The sequence below is a fragment of the Acartia tonsa genome, chromosome 8 (genome assembly GCF_053477335.1).
Source record: "Acartia tonsa isolate MP-2025a chromosome 8, ASM5347733v1, whole genome shotgun sequence".
Taxonomy (NCBI): Eukaryota; Metazoa; Arthropoda; class Copepoda; order Calanoida; family Acartiidae; genus Acartia; species Acartia tonsa.
Window position 1 is genome coordinate 15,354,378 of NC_137267.1, and position 24,795 is coordinate 15,379,172.

A 24,795-nucleotide genomic window follows, 5' to 3' on the forward strand; every position below is an offset into this window, starting at 1 on the left:
AATGCCATTTACTGAAGTTGCACGCGTTCATACACAAGGATTATCTAATTTGCTATGATATAAAGATGAATTTTTCTCAAATCATGAATACTGAGATCTGAAATTTGCGTCACCCTTCTAACATTGCGTATGTCTGCGTGCGACTTAAAGAACCAGCATATTATTACTGTCCATCACTCAATTATAAAGAGATTAGCGTAAAAAGGCACAGAGACATTAGCGTTAGGTTTAGAATTATATTTTTTAAATAAAATCTTTACAGATTTTTTTATTTGATGGTAAAATAAAATCAACCATAGAAGAAATTAAACAAAAAAGCTAAAACCCCTTTTTTTGTTGAATTTAATGTTTCAGGATGATGATTTTTATAAGAATCAATATCAATAATGTATCATAACAGAAGGAAACAATTATTTTCACCAATTTATCTAAACCTGGATGGTACATCCAGGCATTTCTAGTATAACATATAAAGAATTATGAAAAGCTTTTAAAAGGACTCTCCACAGAAAAATCAACTTTAGATTTTTGAAAATCTAACCTGAAATTATTATTCTCTGTTCAATTTTAGGCATTTTTTGTTTTTGTGGCATCGCGATCGAAGCCCTTTGAAATTTTTTACCTCCTTTAAGTGAATCCTCCCGCCATTTAATTTGTGCTGCTTTAGTAATTTTTAGCTTCTATTTTTGCCGCCGTTGCCGCATTCATCGCCCTTCTCCGCCGCTACTCCGCTGTACGTCGCTTTTTAATACATGCTCCCCTCTCCCTTGTTCAGAAATTAAATGGAGGCTGGGGGTGTTGTGTATAGCTACGTACGCAATGTATAGCGGAGTAGCGGCGGAGAAGGGCGATGAATGCGGCAACTGCGGCAAAAGATGGTTATATTTGGCGGAGGCGAACACAAAATGGAGGCGGGAGGATTGTCCAGTCAAGGAAGAGGACAAATCGTAGAGCGGCCGGTTGCAATGGAGCAAATGTTCTTTAGCGGCGAACACATATTGAGTGGAGGAAAGTGTAGTATATTTTGTTATAGCGGCAGTACAAATAGGCGGCGGACAAAATTTTCAAAGGGCTTCGATCGCGATGCCACAAAAACAAAAAATGCCTAAAATTGAACAGAGAATAATAGTTTCAGGTTAGATTTTCAAAAATCCAAAGTTGATTTTTCTGTGGAGAGTCCTTTTAATATGATAGAAAATTCCAGGTCCAATTTAGTACAGTACACATGGGTTTGTCTTGGGTTTTAACAGAGCTTGATCTTTAAATCATTTTAGTGGCGCGCCCCGATCCAAATCACCACTAAAATGATTTAAAGATCAGGCTCAGGTATTTATAAAAAATGTACAAAAACTGTACATTTTGAATATTTAATTGTTAAATAATTAAACAATTACACTGAAGCACATATTGTTATTGATAAGTGCAAGTATCAGCTGTAAAGTTATTTCACCTTATTAAAGGTCGTTTGAAATCACTTACAAGTACAAAAAATACGTTTTGAAAATAAATATTTTATAACTAGATCTCTAATTAGAAAATTGGACCTATAAGAATATAGTATCAGAAAGAATACTCATTATGGTACGAATGTGCAGATATTTTTCATTTCATAAACTTTTAAAAGTCAACTATAAATAATTTGATTATTTCATAGGATAAAGTTAGCATTAGGGAAATTAAAACATCCAAAAATTACTCCCTGCGTAATATTGAAATGTATAATTGGTGACTAAATTTAGGAAAATCTTTGTCTGCTAGATAATCCTATTTTAATTGGACAGATTAATGTGTCTGACAGTCTATCTAGGTTAATAAATCTATTATTTCTGTACGTTGATGATAACCAATATTATTTTTGTATAAATATAAAAGGTGATGGTGGCAAGATTGTTGTTTTATTTATTACAGTAAGATGTTGAGATTAGGATTATCCTGTATTTTGCTTGCTATTGCCGTTCAGGTAAACTTTATTTTAATGAATTTTTTATTTATGGGTTTTCTTTAAATTTTTGTGATTTTCATTATAAATATTACATATTTGAGAACTGAAGGTGTCTTTTATTTATTTACTAGAGTTGGCTCGATATAACTATCTCCCTATTGGCTAGTTTTCTATATGCATATATATTTCTCAATAAATCTATTTTCCTCACCCGGCATTACTATTTAAACGGAAGTAAATATTTAATAATTTAAATGATCTTAAACAGAGTTTTCTTAAATTTATTATATCATAAATTTAAATTTTCTTTTTTATGATTAGAAATTAAATACTTCATTATAATGTAAATAGCAACATGAAATGAAAAAAATGAATTTGTTTTTAATAAAGTAAAATAATGGGTCTTATCGTTCTGGGCAATGAGAGTTTATTATGGATTATTGGAGCACTATGAGTTTTCAATGAATAGTCCTTGGAAAACTTGAGCTCGTTTATAGACATTTATTTCCTATATAGATCTGACATGGATCTTGAAGCAATTAAGCAGGCCGTTTTGTACAGGTTAAAAATTGGAAGATTTCATTAAATAAAAGTTATCGCAAATATACTTAGTAAATAATTTTTAAATTTAATGATTAATATAATAGTTATTTCTCGCATCGTATTATAAATAGCTTTCCGCGGATATAAAATGTACAATCAAAATATTAAAACCAGTTTTTTCCCCCGAGATGCCGAAGAAAATTGCATATAATACGATGCTAGACATAGTTTTATTTCCGTATGGATAACCGGTTCTAATCCACTGGATATTAATCGGTTTTAAATGAATACGATAAATAATTTTATTCTCTTAGATTGTATTTCTATTGCAATTTTAATTTTAGGCAAACTACTATGGTTACAATAGCCATGGTTATGGCGGCTATGGTGGTTATGGAGATGGGTATAATGGCGGTCATAGCAGTTATTCCTCTGGCTATGGCGGTTATGGTGGATATGGCGGTTATGGAGGTTATGGCGGCTATGGCAACCCTCTGAGCACCTCTTCTTATGGAGGTTATGGTGGATATGGCGGCTATGGAGGTTACGGAGGCTATGGCAACCCTCTGAGCACCTCCTCTTATGGAGGTTATGGTAATGGATATAGCAGGTATGGCGGCTATGGTAACCGCTATGAAAACAGCTATAGCAGCTATGGACATGGGGATGGTTATGGAAAGGAATACAACAGGTAAACAAATTTAATAGTCTACAAATTAGAGATCTTTTAACTTTTTTATTTTATTTAATCCCTAAAGGTATCACTAGTAAGTTTGTATTTCCATAGCTGTATAGGATTTTCATGGTTATTTAAGAAACTGCTGCTTTTTAGTAGCGAAGCTACTCTATAATTCGAAATGTCCGTGCGTCTGTTAGAGACAAAGTGGGGATAACGTGATTTTCTCTGCTTCTATTAAAGATAGAAGGATGAAATTTTTAGTGCCTATGACATATGTGCATCTAATCTATACATTTTTTGAACATCTTTGTTAATTGGGGTGCTAGTTCAATTCCTAGCTTTTTTTGTTTTCGTAATTTTATGGACTGCTTTTAAACACAGACGACTGAGCTTTTTAGGGAATTAAATAAATGAGTATCCTTCATATTTTTACAAAGTTTCATTAAGATTTGTATATTGATTGGGGTGCTAGATCGATTCCTAGTTTTTCAAGTTTTCATTATTATCTAAACTCCTGTTCAAGTTAAATGGCTGGAATTTTTAGGGATTAATTAAGTTAACATTCTATACATTTCTATAATTTTTTAAAAGATATGATAATTGGTTGAGGTGCTATATTGATTTCTAGTTTAGGTTTTCAAGATTTTTTCGACTCTTGTTCAAGATAAAAAGCTGGAATTTTTAGGGATTAATTAATTCAACATTATACATATTTTCACCAAGTTTAATAAAGACTTGTTATTGGTTGGGGTGCTAGATCGATTCCTAGATTTTACATTTTTCTTCTTAGCTTAATGCCTCAAAAGACATTATACGTTTTTAAAGGGTTTCGTGATTTATTCCATCTTTGTCTTTTTAACATATTCAAAAGATTATTTTTTTTCTCCAGATGTCTACAATAAATTTTGAGCTTCGCTACTTATGGATGTTGTCATCCTTGTTTATAATATAATTTAGTTAATCTCTTGCTCAGTCATTCTGCAATATTATGAATGGGGTTTCGTGTTTTTATTATATAAAGCAGTAAGGTTTATTAGCCTGAAGCCTAAAATTTTAATAAATACTGAACCAATTAAGTTCTCTGTGCTGACTATCATATCAATTTATTCTGAAATTGTATAAAATAAATGGTTTATTTTTTTAGGCGTTACAGACGTAGTACTGATGATTACTCTGCCCCTATTCCTACTACTGTGTACAGCCAAGCTGCCCCCGCCCACACTGCTGCCCCTGCCTATCATGCTGCCATCGCTCCTGTCTACTCTTCTGCCCACAACCCTCTGATCACTTCTGGATACGGATCTCCTGTATATGGAGGCTTAAGTGGTGTCTATGGAGCTCAAGCTTATGGAGGTTATGGATACTCTGCTCCCGCCTATGGTGGACAATGGAATGCTCCTAATTCTCCCTATGGAGGATATCTAATGAGTGGAAATTATTATCCTAGTTATGTCTACCAGAATATTGGTTATGGACCAGCTGTACATGGATCTAGCCCCAGCCATAACTGACACTGTCGTTTTAAGTTTATACACCAAACTGCCCAATATATACTTACTAGAAAGGCCTGGATGTACCATCCAGGTTTAGATAAATTGGTGAAAATAATTGTTTCCTTCTGTTATCTGTAAAGATTCCATTTTAAACAACAGAATTCTAAACCTAACACTAATGTCTCTGTGCCTTTTTACGCTAATCTCTTTAAAATTGAGTGATGGACAGTGATAATATGCTGGTTCTCGAAGTCGTACGCAGACATACGCAATGTTAGAAGGGTGAAACAAATTTCAGATCTCAGTATTCATGATTTGAGAAAAATTCATCTTTATATCATAGCACAAATTAGATAATCCTGAAAGCATCGCTTAAATATTATGGAGAAAATAAGTAAATCAAATTGAAAAAAATGGTATCTGAAATTTGAGCTAACCTTCCAACATTGTGTATGACCGCGTGCAACTTCGGAAAATGGCATTTTATAACTGTCCATCATTTTAAAGGATTTTAAGGGGGTTGGGTGGGTTTTGAATATACAACAATAAATACCTTTATAAATATTAATTATACATTCTCCTATTATTGTTTCTAACAAAAAATAAACTTTTGTCTAAATGTATGAAGTACGCATAACACAATGTGATTCAAATCAGGTTTTTCAGATATTTTTTCAATATATATATCCTTTTCCATTAAAATGCTTATATCATAGGAAACCCAGCAGCCAATGCAACATGCAAAATTTAAACTGTTATAATTAAATTTAGAATATCAACTTTTCAAGTAATGGTGAATTTTTCTCAAATCATGAAAACTGAAATCTGAATTTTCGTCACCCTTCAACATTGCATATGACTGCGTATGACTTAGAGAAACGACATCTATAAAATCCATCATAAAATATAAATATTAACATATTCATAGAAAACATATTTTCTGTATATGCATTAAAAAGCATTGTGCTTCCAAGCTTTTTATTATTTTTTATTATTCGCTTAAAATTTGGGTGAAAATTCCTTTCCTAAATAGCGCATGGGTTAACACGCTGGTTTGTCATCCTTAAAATCTAGGTTAGTCTTACTAAGTTACACATTTTTTATCCAAAATTCCGTTGACAACAAATTAATCTTTCCTTATTACATATCAATTTCACGAATCGATTAATTCATTTATGAATCAAAAATATTTCAAGGGGTGTGGAGAGGGGGGAGTAATATAAAAGTTATTTAGCATCGTATCATTTACAATTATTATATAACACTGGCTTTAATCTCAAATGATGGTACATTTTTATATTCATAGAAAGCTGGATATAATACAATGAATATATATTTTTCAGTATGGCTAAGAACCGGTTCTAATTCGGATTTGAAGCGATACTGGAATATTAAAGTGAGAATGTATTTAGGGTCAGGGAATATCAAATACAAATTTTATTATGTATTATTAAAAAAATTGCACTGAAATATAAATCCTGCATGCCTTAGTGTTTTACACTCTAGCTTCCCATTTCTAAAATCCAGGTTCTAATCTGACTGGGAATCCACGAAAAATTTTCTCAAAAATTATGTGGACACTAATAGTTGAACTAAATAGAAGAGAATCAACAAACCTCGAAACCATAACGGTTGTCAAATAGTTTTTGTACAATTTTTCTTATTTGAAATATTCATGAAGTCATATCTAAACAATCTTTAAAATTTCTCAGGGTGGTTATATACTATTATTAATAACAATAAATTTTACTCTAAAATGGCAACCCTGAATAAAAGTGCAGAATAAAGTATAAACCATACCTTAGAACAAAAGACTCGGCCATTTCAAAATATAGCCCATTTACGATACTTACATCGTATTGTTTAAAATTGCTGATATAATATAGTACTGGTGTGGTTTTGTGGGTAAAGTTTGACGTAATTTTTTTTTTTTTTAATAACTTCATATAGAGTTCCGGTTCTAATCCCCGCGAAAAAACTTAAATCTATTAACTATATCCCATTATATAAAGTAGTAAGCTTTTTTATCTGCAGGAAAGGATCTTCTAACTGCTAAACCGAAATATTTTCTTTACAGTGAAGCATCCAATAGGTCCAGGGAAGGTTAATAAATTTCTATTGCTTTTTATCCTCTTATAAGAAGTATCCCCAAAAGTTAAATTTTAAATGATGTTTACGTAGCGCGAACGTCGCCGGTTCAAACCTATGACATGACTTATTTAAAAATTTCAGTTTAATTCCCTGCAAGTAATTTAAACTTTTATAGATATCATCCATATAATAAAGTAACAGGATGTTTGTTTGTCTGTCTGTTTGTTTGTACCAAAGGAAATGCTAACCACTGAACCAATATGGTTCTCTTTTACAGGGTAGCTTATCATAGGTCCTGGGAAGGTTTCTAACTATTTTTTCCCACAAAAAAGATATAATTTTTGAAAAACTAAAATTAAAAATAGCAGATGGTCGACTCCCACCCAATCCCCCTCCCCCCCCCCAAAAAAAAAATAATAATTCACACATTCAAAATCCCTCCCTCCCTCTCTCTCTCTCTCTCTCTCTCTCTCTCTCTCTCTCTCTCTCTCTCTCTCTCTCTCTCACACACTCTAGATTTCGAGGTTTAATGATTCAAAATGATGTAGGGCAATGGTAGCCGGTTCGAATCTTGTTGAAAATAAATTTTTTTTAATTGCTTTTTAAAAAAGATTTTGAGTGATCTTGCAAAATTAGTTTTGTTTTATGTTTTATTCTTTATTGACATTGTTTACAATGTTAGAAAAATATTTTTTTCTATTGATCACTGATGTGGTTTTGATCTGATGTGCTTCAGACTGCTGGGATTAAATTTACAATATGATTTTATCCACTTAGCTACAGGGGATATCATTTTGTTAGGGTCAATTTAAACAATTATTAAAAAAATCTAAATATTGTCTATATTGCCTCTGTCAATGAACATATTTGGTTGCCTTCAATTTTTCCTCTCTCTATCTCTCTCTCTCTCTCATTTTTTCTCTCTCTCTCTCTCTCATTTTTTCTCTCTCTCTCTCTTTCTCTCTCTCTCTCTCTCTCTCTCTCTCTCTCTCTCTCTCTCTCTCTCTCTCTTTCTCTCTCTCTCTCTCTCTCTCTCTCTCTCTTTCTCTGAGTACATTTGAAAAATAATTTTTTTCAGTTTATTATTTCTTTCTCTCTCTGTTTGTTTCTTTTTAATTTGAAGATAATATAATGTCTCCTGTGGTATGGCAGTCAAAGTCCTGGCTTTCAGTAATGACGATCATGCGTTCAAATCCCGGTGATGATAGATGAGGTTAATATTTTTCAGTTTATTATTTCTTTTCTCTCTCTCTCTCTCTCCTCTTTCTCTCTCTTTCTCTCTCTCTCTCTCTCTTTCTTTCTCTTTGTATCCTATTAATTTTGAAAAAATATACGATGTCTCTTTTGGTATGTTGGTCAAATTGCTGGCTTCCAGTTATGATGTTCATGCGTTCAAATCCCGGTAGTGATAGATGTGATTGATATTTATTACTTTATTTCATTACTCTAGCCGCTATGCTCATAGACGCTCTAGGGGTACATAAAATGTTTTCTTTTCAATCTATGTTAAGATCAAAAAAACCTTACTACTTTATATAATAGGATTTCTTTTCTCTCTATCTCTTGCTTTTTGGCAGTATTTTATTAATTTTCAAGAAATTATGTTTTTTCTTTTGGTATGGTGGTCAAAGTCAAAGATCGATTATGATGATTGCGGGTTCAAATCCCAGCGATGATTGACATGATTAATTTTTTCAGTTTATTATTTCCTTGTCTATCGTGTCTTGTGGATGCGAGTTTGAGTCTGACCAGAAACAAATTTATATTTTAAGTGACTGTTGGTACATTGTAAATCTTTAAATATATCTTTTGCTTTACCATATATTACTTATTATCTCAGAGAGGGAAAATGATACTTAGTGTTTGGGTAGTTTTGAACTTATAACCTTCTGACTTGAACCAATGCAAAACTGGACCGTCATCTCTACCCCTGAGCTAAGATGACACTTATGAAAATGTGTGAATTTTTATAGTACACTATAAGATTTCAGTTTTTCTTTACCTTGTCTTTTTTCACACTTGATAATTGGTCTCCTTCATAGCTTGATTATAGAATGTTGGTTTCCTTATCCGCACGTTGCGGGTTCAAGGCTCTCCGAGAGGGGCAGGGATTTTGTTGTTGATCAAAATTGGGTGTTTCTGTGTAGTAAAAGTTGTCGCAAATATAGGTATTAAATTACTTAACCTAACTATGTATTATGAATAGTAAAATAATGACTATATTTTTTAACTATTTTATTCATTTTAAAATAAATTTCAGGATAATTTAGATATGTTTTTTTACTGTATCAAATAACTATATAATCGATTATTTGGTATGCTTCTACATCTAGTCTTTGTTCTTGAAGTGGGAGCATACAATCTCAATAATCCATGAAAGATGCTTTATAGTAGCTGTAGATGCTGCAATGATCATTTAAACAGCGCGGCTAGTTCTTTTCGTCATTACAAGACTGATAGTATAGGTTTTATGGTTAATTTGCAGCTTATATCAATAACGAAATTAATTCGGAAAAAATCACGAAACCTATACGTGTTTTGCAGCAGTCATTTGGGGGGGCAATACATCGTAAAATTAACGACCTCTTCATTTGCCCCACCAAATATTATTTTAGATTAATTTCGCTTGTTGGTATTACCTTATACCTGGTTAATTTGTAGGCATTATCTACTTTTACGCTTTGTATAGGTATCTTTCCAGGAAGGTAGGGGACAATGGGCTGTTTACTACAATAGTCCCCAAGTTTTATGACAACGTTTTCTTATTTGTTGGCCTAATAACTTTAACAGAAGGGTTAGTTTTGTCTATCATCATTGGAGATTCACATCAATTTATCAGCCATAATTTATCTCTTTAAATCCCTAATTTATCTTGATTTTTGAAATGTACTACTAGGACTATGGCCTGGTTTCATACCATAAGAGTAGCATTTTGTTTGTCTGTCTGATTTGATTGATTAGCTTACCTTTTATGGATGTTATCTTCCTTGTTTATTGTATCATCCTATGCCCTGAGGTGATAAGTTAAAGTAAATTTTCAGCCACAAGGTGTTAATTTTTCTTTTAACAATTGATACCATTAAATATCAAACGACTGCTATAAAAAACATCTTCAGTTAGTTTTTAATTATATTTATCTTATTTTTCTGGAGCGTAGCCTCTCTACGTTAGTATGTGATTCAAACATGGATATATCATTAGTAGAGAAACCATTCTTTAAGAGTTAGCGTCTGACTGTATGTTATTTCGTCTGCCAGTAATGTTGGTGGGGTGTAAATAATTCATTTCTTTACTACCCTACCTATTGCTCGTTTTGTCTTTCCCTTTAAATTCCACCTTTCCTCTCCCCTTTTCTTCTATCCTTTAAAAAAAATCATTTTATTCTCAGACATAAAGTATTAAGGTTTTAAAATGTTATGTCTGAAGTTAAATATCTTAAAATTGCTGGTTGGAATGGGTTGTACTTTTGAGGGAAGCTTCATAATCCCCCCGATTTCTATTATGATTTACTGTCAGATCCAGTTTTTCCCTAGAGGCTAGGGGAGAAGCAATTAGTTATAAAGATATATATATTGTTAAATGTTATCCTACAGTTAAATAATTATAAGAAAATCTATTTTTTTAAAACTGCGGCGAGAAAATTAAACACCGTGAAATTTGTTCTTAATACATTTTAAATGATGCACCTTTTCATTGACAAACATTACGATAAATTTTCAACTTTTTTGTGTTGAAACAAATAATTTAAAAATCTGCATGTTATATAAGTTCTTTAAACGGCTGGATTAAATATAAGGTTATTGCGATAAAAAAAAAACATTTTTATTTCAAAACGATAATATCCCATGTTTGAAATAGGTAGGTTTTTTTGTTTAGTTGTCTAATAAGATCTTTAATTCATTAATAAACCGATGCGGGTGTTTCTCCATATTAAAGATACTTCACATAGGTTCAGAATTGTTTTAGGCTTTTTTTCTGTCCCTTTACTTCTAGCACGAAGCACATAAATGCAACACACAACCTAATATGATGCGTACAGGACTCAGGAGAACCGCCAACAAAACCTTTATGGCGATTTTATTGCGGCTCGGTAGCAGCAGACATATATTGTTTTCTCGTATTCATTCGAATCCGTTGGATAGGAACCGGTTCTCATCCATACGAAAAAACTATGTCTAGCATCGTATTATAAACCGATTTCTACGAATATAAAAATGTACAATCATAAGATTAAAACCAGTTTTTTTAGCCCGTGCCTTCGGCACCACGGGGCTAAAAAACTGGTTTTAATCATATGATTGTACATTTTATATCCGCGGAAAGCGGTTTATAATACGATGACAGAAATAACTATTCTAAAAAAGGGCAGCTGTCAATACAATGTTTTGTATAATGCATGTATCAAATAAATTTTTCAGTATTAAATAAAAAAACTAATTGAATCAAGTTATGTAGTATCTAAATTCAAATTCAAAATTTTATATTTGACCAAGTTAGCTAGGGGCAGTATCAAAACATTCTTTATGCCCATCAAATCATAATCTTTAACAATTTGCGCACCAACGAATTTTAAACATCAAGGATGCTTATTTCCAATAGTAAGAGAGTAACAAAGCAGGGATCTAAAGGGATAAGACAATTGTTGATAAATTGATGCACATCCCCAATGATTATAGACAAAAATTACCCCTTCTGTAGATTAAAATTAGTGGTGGAAACGTTTGAACTGAACAATCTACTTATTGAACTACCTAACCAATCAAAATTCACTAAAGTTCTCACATTTGATGAGCCATTGCATAAGAAAACGTTATTAAAAAAACTTTAAAATAAGCAGCTACGTCTGCAGCTAAGCTAAAATTTTAGTAATGCTGTGTTATCTTACAATGAGAGAAGCTGCAGTTGATTATGACTTGTAGTGCCTTGCGGTGCATTTTTGTCGATTCCGCGCGGTTAAATTCGGCTGCAGCTTGCACAATACCACGCGGCTTAGGATGAGTATGACTTAACTGGCTGAATTGAAATCTTATGGCTGTAGTAACTGCCAAGTCCTTGCAAAGATGAAGAGACAGACAGAAGGAAAGATAAAGACATGCTGCACTTGTAGAGTTGTTACGCTTCTAAGGATGGATTAACTTTCACTGCATTAATCTAAACTTTGGGTTAAAGTTTCACTATGTTGCCTGATAAATCCTAGAGGGAGTAGACAATAGACTGAAAATTATATTAGTACCCAAAGTTCTAAAAACACGTTCTTCCATTTGTTGGGTTACAAAATGTTGGGGCTTTGATTAGATCTTGTTTGATACAAGCAGCAGTTTTCACGAGCAATTTTACATGATCATCAGTAAGAATGTACAACACTTTTGAGTCCATTATCTTATCCCTTTAGATCCGATTAAATTTTTATATGATATTTTATAAAGTACTAGCGGCTACGCCCCTAGAGGCCTCTAGTGGCACTTTAAATGTTTTTGTTTGTTAAAGTTAATTTTTTATGTACGATACCACCTTATTTGACGTTGAAGTCTCCCCAAAATTAAATTTTTTTTGATTTTTTTGTCATTTCTCTTGGGAGGGTGGTGGTACCCTCCCCCAAAATAGTTATAAACCTTCCCGGGACTTATGAGAAGCTACCCTGTTAAGGAGAACCCGATCGGTTCAGCGGTTAGCGAGATCCTTCGGTACACACAGACAGACAGACAGACACACAGACAGACAAACATCCTGTTACTTTAGTATAAGGATTCATTTATTTTTTTCCTGAAGTTAAACTTGGATCTTACACCAGATTATCATTTACTCTGTTAAAGTGAAACTTGTTGCTGGCTAGAATAATGACCCCCATACACTACCCCCTTTACCCCATTCAATTCCCTCTTACTGGATGAACGAACTGACAATTAAATTATGTCCATGTTAGCAATCTAAATTGACGACAATTTTTTCCTATGTTATAATATCCACATTTGTTCTATATCCATTACCAAACCATATATTTTTCTCAGAAGTGTTTATTTGCAGACGTTTTAATCAAACACTTGAGATATTCTTACTTATAAAGAAGGTTTGCTCCCAAAAAAACTCCATAAATGTAATGAACATTTTTGGATTAGAGCCAATATAAAATACATGCTCTCAATAACATTTTCAAATTTTTAATTGCAATCACTAATTATGCCTAAAAGGAAGCTCTTCTTTTTAAGAAACTTCATTATTTTTTTAAATTTTTTAATATACAAGGAAAAGATAAATATTTTGAAATTTTTGTAAATTTCTTTTCAAAATAAACATATACGTCTAAATGAACAATTCCCTATATTGGGCCAATATTAATATAGTAAATGAACTATTTGATCAAAATACTTGTTAGAAAAAGTGTGCACATTTTAGTAGAATGGCAAAAAATAGCCTAAATCAATGACATCTATGAAGATTACCTTGTATGTAAACCCGTTAAGATCTTTTGACAAAATGAACACCCCAGCCCCATACTTTATATAATTTCAATATTAATACATCCTTATACTAAAGTAACAGGATGTTTGTGTGTTTGTTTGTACCGAAGGATCTCGCTAACCGCTGAACCGATCGGGTTCTTCTTTACAGGGTAGCTTCTCATATGTCCTGGGAATGTTTATAACTATTTTGGGGGAGGGTACCACCACCCTCCCAAGAGAAATAATAATAAATCGAAATTTTTATTTTAAGTACATATAGAGACTCCTACGTAACATTCGAGGTATCGTATAAAGAGACTCTTACGCAACATATCGTAGAAACTTGAACGCAACAAAAAACCAAACATTTAAAGTGTCACTAGAGACTTCTAGGGGCGTAGTCGCTAGTAGAATATATAGGATAAACAAAAATTTATAGGCATGTAGATTATCTTTAAAAACAAAAAAAAACTGTCTCTTTAAACTTTCTCTATGGTATAATTATGTAATTAGCCTAATTACCAATGGATTGTCCTTACAAACATTTTTTGTCATGCCTCGCTCAAAATCACAATTTAGTTCATAACCTTACCCCCCACCCTAACAAAATGCATCGATATACAAAAGTGGATGTAGAATATAGGTGGATATTATGACACGGGAAAATTTTTGAAATCTAACATTACTTAGAAATCTTTAATATGGACATACCTAAAATTTAAGGCTCGATTATAGAGATGCTTTTCTTATAACATTGTGCTTAACCGTCCAAGGAATCAAAATTTAAAAATCCGGCGAATAGGATAATTATATCATACAGTCAAAAAAGCTTTTAAAAAATCATGCTTAAAATATACATATGGACTCTCTAGTAGTGTTTTATAGAGTTGCTTCGCTTCTATTCCTTATACGCTATATATATATAGAAAAGTTTCGAAAAAATGTAAATCTACTAAAAGTATGTATGAAAGGAAGTGTTTAAAATGCTAAGGGTATAATAAAAAGTTTCACTTTAAAAATTACTAGTTTAATTAACAATTGTTAGCTCCCCCCCCCTCCCCTCCAAACGGGGACAGGATAACATAATCTTATAATATTTACAGTTGTTTCGATGGGATTTTGCATGAACAAACAGACAGATGAACAAAGTATTCGTTGTTTTATAATACAAAATTTAATTATGTTGTTTGGTAATAGATTACATAGATATGCAAAATAAACACCAATTTTGCCCGATGTTTACTTCAGTACTTGTACCATTGCTTCAACTTTATTCTGTAAATTAAAATTAAATTACCTAACAGTATTATCAAAATTTTTCCACCTATTTACGTAAGAAGTAATTTTGTTTAACGTAATTGAGGGTGTACACAAAATAATTATACATTGTCTTATCCTTTAAGATCTCTAAAAAAAATTAGTGAACGAAAGTCCCTATTCCTGCCTCTACTGAAGGAAGGTGTAAAATGAGGCATAGCTGAAATTAAATTAAATCAGATATAAAGGAATCATCAAATGTTCTAAAAAATGGAGGGAAATGACAATACACTTTAAATATAGCTTCCCTCCAAAGTCTACAAACCTGTTCTGTCATTGGTTAGTTTAGAAACAGTAAGTAACAAGTTTAAAACAAAGTTACAGTGTTTAAACTTTTCCATTAATAATTTAAACTACAATCATGAGGGGTAATTTTGTCTGTTATAATTTGGGAGTACATTTTAAGTTACACCAAAGAAAAGTATCCTAAACAGAGCGAGAGGAGATAATGAGTTGTTTATTAAACAGGTTCCCAGAGTTTCATAACAGCGTTTTCTTATTCATTGGCTTAGCAACTTTGGGGACTTTAGAAAATGTGATTGATTGGTTTATTAGTGTTCAAACGTTTCAACAACTAATTTTAATTTAGAGAAAGGGTAATTTTAAGTATCATCATTGGGGATGTACATCAATTTATCGGTCATTGTCTTATCCCTTTAGATCCCTTTAAACCTAAAAGAACCAATAATGAAGCTTATTACCATTCCACTTTACGCTGTGGATTCTGGAAGGCGGTTCTTAATATAATTAAAGCAGTCATTACTAAATTCTTTCAGAAATTTCTCGCAAATAAAATGATTATCTTCCGTCACGTAGTTTAGATTTGGCCATTTTTAATTACAAATTGTACAGAAATATATGTAGAATATACGTGGATATTACGTCAGGGGAAAATTGTCGTCAATTTTGGTTGCTATTTCCCATGTCTTTTATTAGTCCAGTAGTATGGGAGGTAATGGGGTAAAGGAGGGGTCTTGTATTAGTTTTAGGCTAGGCTCTCCTTTCAATCCCAAAGCCTCTAGATGGTAAGGGGGAAATCCACTACTTATGTTTTATTCTAAAATTTGTTTGGCAGATTAAATGCATTTGTATCCATCAACTAATTTAAATCTAAAAGAAATCTTGAAACCTTTACGTAATTTATAGCAAATTTGGGGGGAAATGATGTTTTTTTATTCGCCCCCCAAATTTTATCTTATTTTTATTCGTGGGCTAAATGTATCCATCTCTGGTTAAATAGCCATAAAAAGTAAACTTTTCTAGTAGCTTGCCCAATCTCTTTCTTTTAAAGCGAAGCTTCTCTATAATCTTTAATTGTTTGTCACTAACTAAGTCACTTATCAGATTAAAATGGTAAGTTAGTCAATTTTTTAGCATTATATGGAACCTAGTAAAAGTGTCTGACTCTGATTATGACGTAAAAAAAAATTAGCCAATGAGAAGCCAGTATACACTGTAATTGACCAATGGTAAAGTTTATAGTGGCCTCTCATTGGTTATTTTATTTTACATCATAATCAGAGTCAGACACTTTTACTAGGTTCATTATATGGAATACTCATAAAAAAAATGTATATTTTCTATGTAAATTTTTATGAAGGGAGAGAACAAAGGGCTGTAAATAATACTGGTACCCAAAGCTTATTCTCTCAGTTGTTGCCTTAGGAAACTTTGGGAATTTTTATTTAAATATTGATTGGTTGGTTCAAATAGATAGTGCTCAAACTTTTCAACTATTAACATTCATCTATAGATGGGGTAATTTATTATCATCATTAGGGATATACATCAATTTATTGTCGATTGTCTTATCCCAATTCTGTGATTTTCCATATTCCATAATTACCAATGCTTATTGTAAATAGTTCCTCTTTGCAACTTTATAATAAACTGAACGATTATAATTTTTATCCAATGAAAAAGCCTTGCTTTGTGTATGTTGTCATTCTTGTTTAATGATAAAGCGATGAAATTCTCAATTGGCTTCGCTGGTGTAATCATTATTTCAATGGTTGTCGAATTAAAAATTTTAGTCCACTACTAATTATCTTTAAACATTTTAACATCGAATCGTCAACTTTAAAGTATGGAGACATACCTTGGCCATAAACAGGCACAAGACATTACCATTTACAAACAGGACTTTTAATCAAAGTTATCTTGCAACCAAAGAGTTGGTTGTTATCATCCTCTTGGATCCCCTCTATGAGTTATTTAGGGATAAGACAATGGACGATAAATTGTCAGACACCCTAACATTTCGATTTTTAAGCTTTCAAATGAGAGAACGTGTTTCTAGAAGATTTGGGTACTAGCTTAATTTAGAGGCCAGTATCGCCGAATACACTTTGTGCCAATCAATCAAGTCCCCGGAATTTAAGCCTATGAGTTTCAAAAAAAACTTTGGGTACCAGCATAATTTACTTTCCGAAATCACCTTCCCCCCTGACCCTTACAATGTAATTGCCATAAAGATTGGGAACAGTATTTGGCAACCCTGGTTCTATGGCAATCAATTATCAGTCAAAGTGAAAAGGTATTAAAGATGTTTTGTGAAAAGAGATTGCACATTATTAATTTCATACTTTAACTATCTAGCTTCTTACATCTGGTGGGGCTTTGCACAACCGTTAGAACCCAGGGATAAGACAATGGCCGATTAATTTATATACATCCCCAATGTTAACAAACAAAATTACCTCTTCTGTAGACTATAATTAGTGGTTGAAATTTATTTAACCATCCAATCAAAATTCATTAAAAGATTTCAAAGTTGTTTAGCCAACGAATAATTTTTTTTTTATAAAACTTTGGGGACTTAAGGAATAAACAGCCCATTGACCCCTCTCACTCTGGTTAGAGCCAGGGCTCGGCAGCCGCAATAGATTTATTACCCTAGAAGGTCAATTAAGATACAATTATGCGCTCAATTTAAAATGGAAAATCTAGCATTCTAGAGATTTTTGTTTGTATTTAGTTACATTTATACAAGCAAATGAGTATAATTTTCCCAAACAATACTTTATGCTTATAAATTTAACTGTTAGAAGACTTATTAGGTATGGATGAAATGAAAAAAAGACCCTTCAATTTCATACCAATAATAAGGTCGGATTGTTCATAGACTGTACTGCTATTGGTCCAATTAAGGGATTGGTTGTCTACACTTACTATATTTATTGTTGCCGCAATAGGTTAAGCAGTTATTTCCTATGGACAATTAGCAATAACAATAATTCGCAACCAGCCGAAAGATCCACATTTGCTAATATTGCAGCTATTCTAATTATTGTCACATCTTTCAATAATCAGGATCGATTCGGCTGCCCATAATTATAATCAATGTTAGAATTGTCCTATCGTTATCAAACTTGGCATGATGATGATTCCTAGAGTATTTATTTAGGTGCGATTAAGAAAGCAGCTCTATAATCATTACCAGAATGTCCGTACTTAAATTTGAAACATCTCGATTTTTAACTTTTTTGACAAGATATTTTTTGTGATATAATCATCCTATTCATCTTATTTTTATAATGCTGATTCCTATTACAACTATGCACAATGTTATAAGCGAAGCATTTCAATTATCAAGTCCTAAACTGTAAGTATGTCCTTAGACAGTATTTATTTATGATTATGTTTAGACTTATACATTTAAATTCTGTTTATCCAATTCTGACTCAATTGTTAATGGTCGTTTGTCTTATCGTTTCAGAGCTTCGCTTTATTGTCATTTTTTTGTATTAAAATAAAGAAAAAGCATCACAGACCAACAGGCATACATATAAATTGTAGACTCGACTCTATATTTATAAAGGAAATGTTATTTTTATTACTTTTTATCTTTATTTGCATAGTTTTATGTTTTTTTTTACAGCTTAATCAATAATAATATTAATTATAGGCATATTTATACAACTATAATAATCATAAAGACAACTATATCTAACTATCTTTACATATTTATAACTAAATTTCGTCTTTTATTAACAATTTGTTTCCTTTAAATTTAAATTTGGTGTAAATTTGTTTAATTTTAAAATCTATTAAATTATTTATATCCTATATTATATGATGGAATTAAAGTTCCAAATAAAATAATTTTATTAATTTTTAACAAAAAAAGATAAATATAAAAATTATATAATAAAAATTATTTGGCAGATACAGAATTAAAATAAGAGCACCTTCATTATTTTTTCTTCAAATTTTACAACACAATATTTTCTAAAAATTCATTTATGATATTTTTAATACATTAAGTAAAAACTTTTTTGAAAATAATTACAAATAAAGTAAAACTTTTGAGCACTCGTAGGAAATGAAAAATTTGTATTATGAAGCTACTAAAATATTCAAAATGCACTGTAAATATAACAAATAGTAATCTAAAAGCGACAAATTTAGCGGTCATTTGTGAGGATTTTAGTTGCTTGTTAATCCTAGATTCGAGTTTGCTTAAAAGCTTCACTTTATTTCTAATATTTTTTTCTTATTTATTTTAAAGTTATTAAAAGTATATTCAGGTACACTATGTTACAAAAATGACACTTCATTTTGAATTCAATGTGAGGCGAAAAAGTGTATTTTATCTTTAAAAAAAGTTTGTAAAATTTGAGTAAGAAAGAAATTTAAAAAAAAACATGATAACAATAACTAAAAAAATACCCATATAATACATCACTAAAAAGTTATCTTTTTTGTAGTTATACAAATAATGAAAATAAGATTTAAATGTTTAATAACTACCCTTACATTAACAAGACAGAATTAATAAATTGTAAGCAGTTGACAGTGCCTAATAAAAAATGACCAATGTGAGGCCGGCCAGTATACAGTTTACTATTGGTCTATTACAATGTATATTGGCCTATCATTGGTTATTTGTAATGTATGACGTCATTTTTATTAGGCACTATGGACCGCTTCAATAAACTGATGTTAGTATAAAATAAAAATTGTGTACAGGAATAGAAACACGCTTAATCTTATAGATACACTTATAATTAATTAAGATAATACGAGATCTATATGTTACTAAACATTCTTTTATACATATTTCAATTTGTAACTATGGCACTATTTATTTACTGGGTTATGGGTTCGAGTCCCCGCAAATTTTGTCCCATCTCAAAAAAGAAAGTCAGGATGGAAAGGACAATATTGCTTAAATTTATCTAATCTTTATAAATTTTACATCAATTGTCCTATTCCGTCATCCCTGGTTTTAAGTAGTAGTTAATACATAAGAATAATTTAATTTTAAAAAGACTAGATTTTTTATATTTCATCAGTAAGCTTTTTTTTATAAAGAGAAAAATCTTGATCCAAAGATTTGAAAAATTGCTTAATAATTGTTATTTAAAATGGGGTTAATATGGCATCTAATAATCAGGTTATGTATTGGGGTAGAGATACTTCAAGAATTTATATTGGAGGAGGACCATTGGTGTACTTCAATTGGGGCAGCATACTTAGAATACCTGAAAACAAAATATAATTAATTTTCATAAAATTTTTGCATTTGAATTGGAACAAACACTTTTGGGAGGATGGAGACGTCACATTGGACTCTTATTGTATGGTTGTTTATTAGACATGTATATTAACTTATAAACCTATGACTTATCCCTTAGAATCCCTGCACTTGTGTACAGTTCAATTGAGAGTTAAATTTTAAATAGAATAAACAGAAACCCCAGGATTGCTATTTTGACAAGTAATATTTAATGAACAAAACTAGTTCATAGAGTAGCTGATTTCCAGTATGACTTCGAAACCGATTAATATCCGCTGAATTGGAACCGGTTCTCAGTCATACTGAAAAATCATGTAGAGCATCGCATTACAGACAATTTCCCACGAATATTAATATAAAAATCATATAATTAAAACCATTTTTGTTCAGACAGGCCTTCGGACCCTCGGGTCTAACAAAACTGGTTTAATTTGGATATCCATGGAAATCTTTCTATAATACGATGCAATAAATAAATATTCTTACCTGGAGCGTCACAGCAACGCGGATGGATAACAGCCGCCAGGATCAAGAGTCCCATCAGCAACAAATTCAGCACAAGCGCTGCTCTGCATACCCTTCGCCGCCGCGACAGAGCTTTCGACGAGGACAATGGCGCTGTCGTACTTGTTGTAGATGACGTCATCAAAATAGCTGATCGCTTGACAACAGCTGATAAATTGTTTCCCGCATTTTTCCGTTTTGCCTTTGTAGATTTTAATCTCTGGAAGGAAAGCTTCAAGTCTCTGAGTTGTATGGAGGTGGACTCCAGGGTCTGACTGATCAAGCTGGACATACAGCTGTCAGGATGGAGGGTGGCCTCCAGATGGGTGGCCAGGTTCCGCAGCCGCGCCAGTTGTTGCTCTCGCTCCTGCGGAAAGTCATTGTCCGTCGAGGAGGCATCGCTGATACCACTGTCGCAGGAACCTTCGCCGTTTTTAAGAGCCGCCCGAAGCGCCGATTTGCGGCCGCGGTACCGCAGCGCGTCCTTGCGCAACCCCTTCTTAAGGTTTGTCAGCTCGTGTTCAAATTGTTTGAATTTTTCTAAAGTTTCCTCGGCACTTGATATGTTTCTTGTGGTTGAATGGTGGCATCGCTCCCAAAGATTGTACACATCTAAATACATAACAAATAAATAATATTTCTTTGATATTCCTTTAAACTTAATCATAAAAAATTTCACTGTTCATAGACAAATATAAAATCATGTCTGTTTTTTTTAAAAGTTTACCTGAAATTTTTTGTTGGGCAGTCTCAACCTCTCTGCTAACTGGGCAGTCCATCTGAAGGTCAAATTGGTTCATAATTTGACCGCCAGATGTCTCAAGCTTGGCCTTTATATTGTGTAGCTGAAGGTTCAGGTCAGCAAGGTCGGTTTTACATTGGTCCAAAGTGATCATCTCATCCTAATAAATAAATTAATAAATTAACGAGGCCTTTTGAGCGGTTTCCCTTTTAGTGCCTAATAGAGCACAGAAACACTTTCCCCCCTTTTTGAGATAAATTGAAAATAAGAAAAGGTGGGGAGGGGGTCTTTTCTTTGTTTATTACTTTAGGATAGGTAATATTGAGTACTGGATAGCCAAGAGGGATAGATTACTGAAGGCATGGTAAAATTGTACCAAACCCCATTTTTTTTCATTTTATTTAAAAAATAAGTTGAGGAGCTTTCAGTGCTTGATAGGAGTTAAAGCACAGAACAGAGATCTTTAGGGAAAAGTGATCATTATACATCCTTATATTCCTACCAAATCTATAAATTTAGAATACTGACCTTATATTTGTATAAGGCAACTGTGAGTATGTCTTGATTTCTGAACAGATCAGAGGATGTCGTTGTGGAGTCAGCTAGCCTACTCTCTTTCTCACTGGGGAGAAGGGCCAGTAAACGGTCCCTAAGAAAATATAAAATGAAACTATTTTTTTAAAATTATGATTTTATCTGTCTTTATGTAAATCTACCCAGTCAACCATTTATGTATCCATACATCCATATATCTGTCTATCTATCCATTTAAATTTTTGTTTATCTATCTATCCATCTTTCTATCGATCTCTCCATTTAAATATTCGTCTATCTATCTATCTATCCACCTATCTATCTAATTATATACACTCAAATCATCCATCCACTTATCTATCCTCCTATCTATCTATCTTTCTATCTATTTATCTTTCATCTATTCAACTATCTATCCATTTATTTATCTATCTATCCATTTAAATATTCGTCAATTTATCTATCCACCTATCTATCTAACTATATATACTCAAATCATCCACCCAATTATCTATCCATCTATCTATCTATCTATCTATCTATCTATCTATCTATCTATCTATCTATCTATCTATCTATCTATCTATCTATCTATCTATCTATCTATCTATCTATCTATCTATCTATCTATCTATCTATCTATCTATCTATCTATCTATCTATCTATCTATCTATCTATCTATCTATCTATCTATCTATCTATCTATCTATCTATCTATCTATCTATCTATCTATCTATCTATCTATCTATCTATCTATCTATCTATCTATCTATCTATCTATCTATCTATCTATCTATCTATCTATCTATCTATCTATCTATCTATCTATCTATCTATCTATCTATCTATCTATCTATCTATCTATCTATCTATCTATCTATCTATCTATCTATCAATCCATCCATCTATCTTCCTATCCATCTATCTTCCTATCCATCTTTCTATCCAACTATCTATCCACTTATCAATCTATCTCTCCATTTAATTATTCGTTAATTTATCTATCCACCTATCTCTCCATTTAAATATTAGTCAATCTATTTAACTACATATACTCAAATCATCCATCCACGTATCTATCCCCCTATCTATCTATCTATCCGTTCATCTATCTTTCTATCTATTCATCTTTCATCTATCTAACTAACCAATTATTCATCCACCTATTTATCTATCTATATATCCATCTATCTATTTATTTATCAATATATCCATCTATCTATCTATTAATCTACCTGACAGAATCAGTTCTTGCTTGAATGGTATCAACTGCTGCTTTGACCTGGACTTGACAGTTAATCCTTTCTAATAAACAGTTCCAGTCGTTCAACAACACTGAAATAATGTTTGTTGTATTTCTTAATTAGGATCATGTCAGGGATTTTAAGGGATAAGACAGTGGACGATAATTGATGATATGCAAACAAAAAACAAAATTATACCTTCTTCAGATTAAAAGTATTAGTTGAAAATATTGGTTACTACTAGTAAAAGTACTCAAAGTTTTTGAAGAAACGAATTAGATAAACTCATCTTCAGATCTTAGTTATTGGTGGAAAAGTTTGAATCATGATATTCGTAACCACCAGTCATTTTATTGTCCTCAAAATTTAAAAAGCAAAAAAAAGAGAGAAACTGTCATACAATTAAAGTTTAATTACTCCTTTTCGTTTGCTTTATAAATTACCTTACATTTCTTCAAAAACTAAAATCACAAAATCTAAGTTCTTATAAAGTGTTTTTTTTTAACAACAAAAACTCTTCATTTGTTCAATTTAAGTTGCATGCATGAATTTATTTTTTTTCAATTATCCCCAAGTACATAAGTACAAAGTACACAGTTAGGTTCACAAATGAATTATTGTATTCAGCATGGAAGATCATACACTTGTTTAAATAAAAAGAATTATTACGATAATTGGTCCCCAAAGTTATTAATCAAGTTCTTTCGTTCGTTTGCTTAAAAATATTAGGGACTTTTTATCAAACAAGGATGACAACATCCATAAAAGCGAAGCACTGAAACGGTAGGACAAACGGACATTAACACTTGTACAGTGTCAGAACTGAATAATCATAATATAAATGTATAAGAGTCAAAGCAAAATTGTAAGTAAATTTGTTGAAAAACTGCTTGATTCAGGATAATGTTTATGGACATACTAACATTTTTAGGACTTGATTATAGAGTTGCTTCGCTTATTACATTATACTTTGTTGTCCCAGGAATCAATATACCAAAAATCAGACCAATCGGATGATTAGATCACATAAAAATTTGTTGTTAAAAAAGTAAAAAAATCAACATGTTTAAAATGGACGTACGGACATTTTGGTAATGATTATAGAGTTGCTACGCTTTCTAAATCGTACCTAACTATTAAAGGAATCACCATGCAAAATTTGAAATCGATAGGACAATTCTAACATGCCTAAATTAACGAAAAAAGCTATCCGTTACGGACGGACGTACGGACGGACCGACCCTAATTATAGAAAAGCTTCGCTTTTAAAAAGGGGTTAGTAAAATATTTGTATAAGAACAAAAAATAATGTCTAAGCTCATTTCTTCATCACTTTACCCATTTCCGACAAAAAATCTTATAAAGCATTTAAGAGATAAAACAATGGAAGATAAATTAATTGCAGACCCCCAATGATGATAAACAGAAAGATCCTTCTATAAAGATTGGACACTGCAATCTTTTGTACTAGCCAATCAAGATTTTATAAAACTATTAATAGTTTTAAGACAACGAAGGAGATCTCAGGTGTTTATAAAACTTTGGGCACCAGTTTAATTGACAGTCCAGTGTTCCCTTCCTCCGTGAGTACAAAACTTACTTCTTGTTTCTCTTGATTTCTTCTTGGAGATGAATGAATTTTCCTCTTTCCAAGAACTTAATAACTCCTTGAGAAACTGAATATTCCGAGCACAACTTTCTACCACAACATCCTTAACAATTAAAATTGTAATTGAAATCATT

General features: G+C 31.9%; 2 protein-coding genes across 2 annotated transcripts in view; one reads left to right on the forward strand and one right to left on the reverse strand.

Annotated features, from left to right (window-relative positions):
* Positions 1-1,816: 1,816 nt before the first annotated feature.
* LOC145326100 (uncharacterized) overlaps positions 1,817-24,795 on the forward strand; it is a gene marked incomplete in the record, with an annotated part of 253,565 nt that continues 230,586 nt past the window's right edge. The window contains 3 exon segments of the mRNA XM_080169209.1: positions 1,817-1,960; positions 2,830-3,176; positions 4,309-4,517. Of these exon segments, the coding sequence (XP_080025335.1) occupies positions 1,913-1,960; positions 2,830-3,176; positions 4,309-4,517 (604 nt within the window).
* Positions 18,335-24,795, reverse strand: part of LOC145326099 (uncharacterized) — a 155,972-nt gene continuing 149,511 nt past the window's right edge. Inside the window, exons 16-21 of the mRNA XM_080169208.1 lie at positions 24,653-24,764; positions 23,044-23,143; positions 21,801-21,921; positions 21,258-21,432; positions 20,513-21,142; positions 18,335-19,991 (exon numbers count right to left, since the gene is read on the reverse strand). Coding sequence (XP_080025334.1) covers positions 19,936-19,991; positions 20,513-21,142; positions 21,258-21,432; positions 21,801-21,921; positions 23,044-23,143; positions 24,653-24,764 — 1,194 coding nt within the window. The 3' untranslated portion in view covers positions 18,335-19,935. The remainder of the gene's footprint in view (positions 19,992-20,512; positions 21,143-21,257; positions 21,433-21,800; positions 21,922-23,043; positions 23,144-24,652; positions 24,765-24,795) is intronic.